This window comes from Ostrea edulis, chromosome 3 (genome assembly GCF_947568905.1).
Source record: "Ostrea edulis chromosome 3, xbOstEdul1.1, whole genome shotgun sequence".
Classification (NCBI taxonomy): Eukaryota; Metazoa; Mollusca; class Bivalvia; order Ostreida; family Ostreidae; genus Ostrea; species Ostrea edulis.
In genome coordinates this window covers 37,978,465-37,987,119 of record NC_079166.1, presented here as the reverse complement: position 1 = coordinate 37,987,119, position 8,655 = coordinate 37,978,465, and the positions used below count along the sequence as shown (strand labels likewise).

At 37.5% G+C, this 8,655-nt stretch overlaps 2 protein-coding genes across 3 annotated transcripts; one reads left to right on the top strand and one right to left on the bottom strand.

Moving 5' to 3' along the window:
- The first annotated feature begins 1,140 nt into the window (after positions 1 to 1,140).
- On the top strand, positions 1,141 to 2,695 carry LOC125677829 (uncharacterized). Its single transcript, XM_056160633.1, has 3 exons — positions 1,141 to 1,691; positions 1,790 to 1,966; positions 2,090 to 2,695. The coding sequence occupies exons 1-3, from the start codon at positions 1,248 to 1,250 to the stop codon at positions 2,603 to 2,605; spliced, it is 1,137 nt and encodes a 378-aa protein (XP_056016608.1). The 5' UTR covers positions 1,141 to 1,247; the 3' UTR covers positions 2,606 to 2,695.
- Positions 2,696 to 2,760: 65 nt separating this feature from the next.
- Positions 2,761 to 5,127, bottom strand: LOC125677847 (uncharacterized). Of its 2 annotated transcripts, XM_048915967.2 has the most exons (4): positions 5,009 to 5,127; positions 4,405 to 4,484; positions 4,065 to 4,234; positions 2,761 to 3,823 (listed from the first exon to the last, which is right to left on the bottom strand). In XM_048915967.2, the coding sequence occupies exons 1-4, from the start codon at positions 5,032 to 5,034 to the stop codon at positions 3,218 to 3,220; spliced, it is 882 nt and encodes a 293-aa protein (XP_048771924.2). In that variant the 5' UTR covers positions 5,035 to 5,127; the 3' UTR covers positions 2,761 to 3,217. The 2 variants fall into 2 exon arrangements, with proteins under 2 accessions (XP_048771924.2, XP_056016607.1); XM_056160632.1 differs by lacking the exon at positions 5,009 to 5,127 and having other exon boundaries at positions 4,405 to 4,730.
- Positions 5,128 to 8,655: the final 3,528 nt, after the last annotated feature.

The window sequence follows — 8,655 nt, the reverse complement described above, 5'->3', positions numbered from 1 at the left end:
TGTGTAATATAATACTTGATTTACTGACGATTTTCAATATTTTCTAGAATCAGGGACATATATAACATGTTATATACATGTATTTGTCTGCTAGAATTTAAATCATCAATTAATATAAAAAAAGATTATCTGATGATTATTACTCCCAAAGACCCAATTTTGTTAAATTTATAGAAATAATGTCAACTCAAAAAGAAAAAACAATGTTGTTTTATATATTGTACTTCTGACTAGCTTTATTCATTAATGTATCTCTATCACTATTGTGCCTCATGTACCAATAAATATTTAATGTAACGTTACATTATTTTATATTCAGAAGTTTGTACTCCTCTTTACTTTCTTTGTCCATACAAGTACTTAAATGATACGATTGTGAATAATATGTTTTATGCATTTTTTCGTAAAAGTAAAGACGGTCAGATTTTCATGCTTGCATTGTGACATCACAATGCATCAATACATTCTTACGTCGTAAGACTATTTCATGACGTCAAATTTGCTAATGTCACGTTATCATTTTGAATCCAATACTTACAAAAGGTAACAAAGTAATTTGGTCTGCGAATTTTTTAAATTTTATTTTTACACAGACTAATGTAATTTAGTTACCTCCACATCCCCTCCTCCATCCCATTTTTACTGCATGATTACTCGATAATTTCTTTTGCATTTGGTTTTTGTAAGGGTGCATAGGCCTTTATAGTGTTTGGCCTTTTTTGTGCCCCACCTTTTTGACATCATTAGTGTTTTAGTTGTATATTGGCTGGGATCAATCTGTGTAATGTATATATGTTTATTTGCGCAGTTGCAAATCTAGTTCTATTTTGTATATTAAGTGGTCCCAGCCAATTAATTTTGTATAAAATTTGAACTATGATGTATTTTTTTCTCTGTCGTCATTTGTTTCAATAAATGACATAATCACTCAACAATATTGTTATTTCATCATAATAATAGTCAGTGTGACAAAAAACGAGCTTCGAAATGCCAGAGGTCCTTCCAATATTCGAGATTATTTGAGTTTATATCAAATAGTCCGTGTTAATTTTGATACACCCTGTAGGTCGGGTCTACGTGACTTTAGCGGCTAGATGGTACAAGTTAATTTGTATGCACTACGTCACACTCGGTACTCCCTGGGCGTTTTCACGTCGTACTCTTGTTTTACCTCTGGATATTAAACTCTTGATGCGCACGCAGATTTAGACGCGAATGATTTTCCTTGACTCTAGAAACTCTCCAAAATGGAGAATGTCATCAAAGCACAATTGTATGAAGATTTATTTATTGAAGATGAAACGGACATTTTGTTTTTGCTCGCGGTAAAACAGACCTGGATCATTCAAATTCTTTTAAATCTAGAGCGGCGTTATATTCCAAGACTTGGAGGCTTTTCGGAAAACATTGTGCCACAATTTGACAGCAAACAATGTCGAAGACATTTCCGAGTGAGCCCGGAAATTTATGAAATAATCCTGAATTCAGTTGTAGATTCTATCACAGATGATAACGCATGGCCCGGTGGTTCTGAACCAATACCGCCCAATAAAAAACTGCTGGTATTTCTTTGGTACATTGCGAACCAGGAAACGTTAAGAGAAGTCAGCAATACATTTGCAGTAGGCATTACAACTGTGCACGAAATCGTAATCACGGTATCAAATGCGATCAACGAAAACATGGTTAACGTAAGTTGAAATCGTGGTAGAGATTATTTTTAAGATTTCAATCCAAATATAAAATAGTAAAATAAGTTTGTATCCATGCATGTGTAAATATGTTTTAGGTGATTAACTGGCCAGATCCTTATACACAACAAGCTATATCAAGGGAATTTCAACTCCAGTCTGGTTTGCGAGGCGTTATTGGTTCCTTGGATGGAACGCATATTCGGTTAACAACAGCCCCTGGTGGTGACAGAGATTATTTCAACCGAAAAAACTTCCCTTCCATCCAACTACAGGTAAATTACACGTGTAAACTCTACGTTAATGTCATTCATTTTTTTCATCAATAAGACAAAGTATTAATCATATAAAACAATTTTTAATGGTTATCCCTAATGTGATTCTATTGAAATAAACAGGATGTGGCAGACTGTGACATGCTTATACGTGATGCGTACACGGGCTGGCCTGGGTGCACCCATGATGCACGTGTCCTCCGAAATTCTTCTTTGTTCGACAATTCCGAAAATGGACAATGTGTAGTGCATGGGAAATTTATTATCGCGGACAGTGCCTATCCCCTGAGGAATTGGTTGGTAACGCCTTTCCGAGACAATGGAAGACTGAATGCACAACAACGCCGATTTAATCAGATGCTGTCCTCCGCAAGACAAATTGTTGAGCGAGTATATGGGCACTTAAAAGGAAGATTTAGGAGGCTACGAGAAATACCTGTTCGAAAGCTGTCCCGTATAGTCTCACTGATTATTTCAGGATGCATCCTGCATAATCTGTGTGTTTTACATCACGATGACGTTGAAGCCTTTATAGACAATGATGACGACGGGCATCCTAATGCCTACCCAAACATTTATGTTGACGGAAGGGATGGAGCATTATTCAGACAGCAGCTAATGGATACAATGCCCTTGTAAAGACTTCATTATCACAGTATTTTGTATAATTATGCATGTGCCTAGAGTTTGCTGCATACAAGTATTAGATTAAACTTCAAACAAATCAAATGTCAATCTTTTATTCACTTTTTGTGAAAAAGCAAATGCAAATTACAGCATAGAAAAGACTCTCTCATTATTTTGAAACTAGAATACAACAATAATTTCGTTTTGAAATAATTTGTTGTAGTATTACATATGATAAGACCTTCACTGATTGTATCACAACCATTGGAGAAATAAAATGAATGAATGGTATGGTGTTCCACAAGCACCGGAAGTGTGGATAGCTTGTATAGATCTTATGTATATACCCCCCCCCCCTTTAGACGAAATGATTTTTTTTAATTGATTCTATATTTTAAAAAAAATTCATTGGGTCTAAAGGGTGTGTGTGTGTGGGTGGGGGGGGGGGGGTGAGTGGGTATGTACATAAGATCTATACACGCTATCCACACTTCAGGTCCCTGTGTGGTGTTCAGCAACTGAAATTGCTGAAAATAATGAAGACTTCTTCATAGAAAACTAAAAACTGGGACTTTGCCAGTCCTGTACACACTTTGTAGATGGGGAAAAAATACATGAGGTGAATTATTTGTCCAAGGACTTCTCCAATAGTTCTAGCATACGATCTATTCGGCGCATTTTCTCCTCATGGTGCTTTTCCATGGAGTTCATAAGCTCTCTGTTTTGCTCTTGAATATTTTCTATCAATTTTGTGCTGTCGGACATTTTGCGCTCCTTAGATTTCAGCTTTGTGCCTGTAGCTGTTGATTTGGAATCTGTGTCACTAGATGTGGATTGCTTTTCTTTCTCTGGAACAAGTGAAATATCTTCATCTTTGCTATCTATGTTGATTTTCATTTTATCTCTCCGTCCTGTGTCGAAGGACACGCTTACATTTGTGGATGCCTTGTTGCCATAAACTTCACTGAACTGATCAAAGTATTTCCAGGAGTGTTTTTGATTTCCAGTTTTATTGTTCTCATCGTTTACTTCTTTATATTTCTTTTTCAACGCCTTCCATTTGTTGATAAGTTGTGTTTTGGAAACATGTATACCATTTTTCTTCATTTCTGATGATATTTCTCCCCACAAAAAATCGTGAGATTTGGTGCCTAAAAATCTCTCTTCCCTCTGCAGCCTTAAATCGATTAAGAATCTTTCTTCACTTTCATTCCAAACATGCATGGTCTGCTGTAAGTAAATTTAATTTTTCAGTAAGTAGACCGTGGAACTCGTTATATGTTAAAATGATGTCATCCGATACTCTGACTTGACAACACGAACTATCTGTATCGTTTTCAGGTCCAGAGTAAGAACGTGTAAATAATGAAGAAAAACACTTCGTACTTTCACAAGAAGACATTAATAAAAAGTCAAGATTTTTGTCAGGTAAAAATTTCGGGGAATGATGTTCAATAAAGTTCCAATCTACCTGCGAGTCGGAACTGGAAGTAGAGACGCTGGAGGGTGGTGAAGGACCAGATGACGGGGATTCAGATGAGGATGAGCGTATAGGAATGGTCTCCAATGTACCGGGTGAAGTCGAATTTGATTTACGGCATGCTAGAATTGCATCTCTGATTGCCCTTTTTGTCTCTGGATCTGAGAATGAAATTGTTGATTGTTACTGATACCAATTCTTTAAGAAAAGTCCAAAAACATGCTAGATAATCAACAAACAAATATTTATGAAACAAAACAGGTTCCTTACCAGTGCCTAAACAAATGTTCATGATTTTACTTTTTTAGTTATATGTAAATTGTATGCATACCACCATCTTCAGCTAAATAGATTTTAGCAAGGTCTTCGTCAATGAAAACACATTGGCCATCTTCCAATTGTATTTGGACCCTGAAAATGGATAAAAATCCTGTTGAGAAAAAAAAACCAAACATCTATGCTACAATATCGCCATTACTCAGATTCCTAATAAACGCAAGGAATTAATATCCGCGTAAAATCGCGAGAAGCTTCCTTCGCAGATTCTAAAACTTCGCTATTATTTTTTGACAGTTGTATACTTTATGGAATTATTACAAATGTTCGGCGCTCGCGATTTTATGTTCTCGCGATTTGATAGAAAACGATGGGATTGCGGAATTAAGTTCTCGCGTAAAATAAGGAATCTACAGTAATCTGTCATGCATGTTTAATGAATTTCATTAAAACGAAGATTTTTTTTTACTTATTTATATACATACTTCTGATTGCTCTGTTTATTATACCCAAAATATCCCAGTACAAGACGATACAATATTGCCGATTGTTTTTTAATACAGTATAATATGGATATTAATTCAAGAGTTTTGTATTACGATTCCTAACCCTAAAAACTTGTGATTATTTGAAATGAACACGAAAACAAATATACTCACATGTTATCTCCACCGCGCGCCGCCATCTTTACTGCGTCAGAACCCTGTATCGTGTTAGAGTTGAACTCGATTTAATCCCGGGCTCAAACTCTCGTTGTTTACGTCGAACTCTCGTGACCCGTGACGAAACTAGAGTTCGAGGTGAAAACGCCCCCTGTGATCGAACCCATTCATTACACTTTTTCCAACAGAAGCAGCAACGTGGTTCTTGTATTTGAGGCGGAAACCAAGCACGTGGCCGAAGTTTTTTCTCCCCTTTTGGGATTTATTTCCTACACATAGCTTTTTGACAATTTTTTCCTACACTAGGAATGCCACCTAAAAAACGAGCAGCGACCCAGAGATCCCCGGCCAGGGGGGTCGGGATGAAACGTAATCGTCGGACTACACCTTGGACGGATCGATCGACTAGCCCCTGCAGAGGGGCAGCCACAGCCCCCTGAGGAGGTCCCTCGATTCCCACTCGATAATACACCGGATAACCCGGATGAGTCTTGCAATTTTTTTGTTGAACCAAGCGGCATATTTACCCTTGGCTTTACCTTGTCAAATTACATCTACATGCGATTATATCGGCAGTCATGTTCCGCTTAAGCTCAAGCAAAAAATATGGGAGGGGGGATTTATTGATCTGTCTGTCCTACTCAAATCTGCTACGGAATTGGAGCAATTTGAGTCCCACGGGGATTTACAACTTGTCAATGGCAAGCTATGCGTAGTCAAGCGCCAACTTAACTCCTTTTTGATCATAAAAAAGTGGACATCAACCTTCATGATTTACATGAGTATTGTACTTCAACATAGTCAAACGGCCCAAGAAATGCTTAAGTACATGCGAGATATAAGGCTTGCAGCTAATCGTTCACAAAATTGGCAGTATGACGACCAATTCCGACTCCGTAAGGCCTCCAACCCTGCTATGTCTTGGGGCAAAATTCACAGCGAATTCTGGTTGATGTACATAAACAACCAATCAAATGTCTCTCATCCCTAGAAGGTGTCAAGCGGTTTATAGGTGTCTCAATATATCAAGACTTCCTATATCTTACCAATTATTTGTTAAAATCTTTCGTGCTTTAACATCAGTATGTCGCTCGCCTTTTTTTTTTAATCATGTCTTAATTTTTCAGCAGCCTTTTCATTGACATTTTTACGGTTTGTGCAGTCAGTAAGTTTTGTCATTGTCGATTCCACAAGTTTCTCAAAACCAGCTAGGTCAAACGTTGGTATTTTCACATAGGTCCAAGACCAACCAAACCGGCAAACCCCTAGTTTGTCAAATTATCTGCCCAACACTACTAATTAAGGCATATTTATAGCCCCCTCCCATTACTTATATGTTGCTCTTTTCATGCGGATGGCACTCCTACGACACGTTTTCAGTACCTAGAAGATATTGGCATGTTGCCCATAGTTGCATGATAAAAATTCATGGCTTACCAGGTTAGAGGTTTGTACATTGGACACAACCATGTCATCAAGGCTACTGAGATTGAGTTGTTCCGAACAGATGGCACTCATCTGTATGTCGGTCCTGTGAAATCAATTATTTCTCAACAATATCAAGTGGCCTTGGTATTTTTTTTTGGGGGGGGGGGGGGTGGTGGTTTGGGTGGGTTTTTTTTGGTGGTTTTTTCTTCAAATGTCAAGGTTTTTCTTACCCACCGCACAAGTAATTTATCATTTCGTGCTTGTTGCTGTTTGCCAATTGTGCGTTTACTGTAATTTTTGTGGAACTCCAGTTTCAAGTACTGTGGTTTGGTCAAATGACTTATTCTTACCCATGTAATTGTTTATTGTATTTTGAGTTTCACTCAGTTTTTAATCCTACAAGTTTTTTGTGGGGGACATTGTTCCAATGTCTGTGGCCGAACTGGGGAGTCGGTAATGGTATGTGATGACTGTTTCTGCTCCAAAACCTGGTTGTTTCCCCCACCCACTTCTAAAGCAGGGGGCAATTTACAGTACTAAAAGTCGTACAAGTTAAAACAAATAAACTAATAGTGGGGCCACCACCGGGGACGGTTGGGCCCACATCCACCTCACTTCAGTGAGGGGATGCTACAGTCTGATGCATGTTTGGGGCTTATGTCCAACATGATAATGTACATACCAGGTAGCACTGCAGGAGACAGGGTGAGAAGGGCGAGTCTCGCTTACTTCCTTAGAACGCTGGCGTCCGTTCAGATCTGGGCACTGAATGTTTTACTCGGGCCCCCTTACAAGTTAAGTTAAACTGGCTCACTGGGTGACTCCCCAGTTACCCCACAAAATTTTCACATGCGGCCGATATTGTCCATTTCAGTATATCCCGAATGTGTCATTGCTGTTATATGAATAAATTGGTAAACGTTGCTTGTGTCTGTTATTCACTGCAACGAGTCATGCACTGTTATTACAGCCAGTTTTTTGGTTTTATCTATCAGGCGGATTCTTTAATTAATATACATTGCTTATCGTCAAAATTGTTGAATATAAATAATAGTTTCAGAGGATAAACTGGACTTGGAACTTGGTGTTTTCATAATCTTTGAGAGTGCCTCAAAGTGATATCAAGAGTCTTAAAGACGTACTTATTTAACGCGCAGGATGGTGCAGAAGTGGTTCACCAGTTTTTGATGTCTCCGTACAAATAAAAACACATACATACCTACATCCTGTTATGATGTAGCTTACAAGTACGTGAACCAAAGGTTATATGTTTATCATCTACAGGAAAGGACATTGTTTATATAGAATTGGAAAGACTTTCTGTACTTTCATTTACAACTAGACTTGCAATCTTGCTTATCGTAAAAGAAAAAAAAAAACAATCTTCTTTCGGTTTGTTTAAAATTCAAATATTGCTTTGAGAATTCTTTTCAAAGAATGATCCCAGTTTTTACCCAAGTCCTAATTTTCCCTCTTTGAAAGGGGGTATTGGCCTTAAGTATTGCAATATTTGGGTTGGCAAATACTAGTAGTTGTCTCTCTTTTGAATTTTTTAAATATTGTATCTCTAACTAGTTTTATTCACTAATGTAAATGTTACTATAGTACCTCATGTATATGTACCAACAGTGGTTTGAGATGATAAACTGGACTTGGAACTTGATGTTTTCATAATCCTTGAGAGTGCTTTAAAGTGATATCAAGAGTCTTACAGACCTACTTAGCAAGTAGGATGGAGCAGAAGTGGTTTATTATGCTTTTCGATTGTCTTCCCACAAATAATAACACGTACACACATGTTCCTATTTTCATGTAGATTACAAGTACGTGGACCAAAGGTTATTCGTTTACCCTCTACATTCTGTATTTAGGAAAGGACGCTGTTTATATACAGTTGGAAAGACCTATTCTGTACTTTTTTTCCGACTAGACTGAGAATCTTGCTTGTCGTATAAGAATATGACAATCTTCTTTTGTTTTGCTTAAGAGTACTGTTTTGAGAATTATTTTCAAGTATTGATCCAGTTTTTTTTAAAACTATGTCTGCATTCTCCCTCTTTGAAAGGGGGTATCAGCCTAAAATATCACAATTGCTAGTAGCTGTCTCTCTTTGAATTTTGCGAGCAGTGAGGTACATTAGAAATACATTGTCCGTGTACCTACGCGGTGAATACAGATGTATATCAAGAAAAGCATATTTCATCTAAAGAAATATC

Excerpts from the sequence above, each read along its gene's own strand:
- LOC125677829 (XM_056160633.1), top strand. The coding sequence starts at position 1,248 with ATGGAGAATGTCATCAAAGCACAATTGTATGAAGATTTATTTATTGAA. Across the intron at positions 1,692-1,789 it reads TCAACGAAAACATGGTTAAC|GTGATTAACTGGCCAGATCC; the intron begins GTAAGTTGAAAT and ends AATATGTTTTAG. Across the intron at positions 1,967-2,089 it reads TCCCTTCCATCCAACTACAG|GATGTGGCAGACTGTGACAT; the intron begins GTAAATTACACG and ends TGAAATAAACAG.
- LOC125677847 (XM_056160632.1), bottom strand. The coding sequence starts at position 4,528 with ATGTTTGGTTTTTTTTTCTCAACAGGATTTTTATCCATTTTCAGGGTC. Across the intron at positions 4,235-4,404 it reads CTATTTAGCTGAAGATGGTG|ATCCAGAGACAAAAAGGGCA; the intron begins GTATGCATACAA and ends TTTCATTCTCAG. Across the intron at positions 3,824-4,064 it reads CTTCCAGTTCCGACTCGCAG|CAGACCATGCATGTTTGGAA; the intron begins GTAGATTGGAAC and ends ATTTACTTACAG.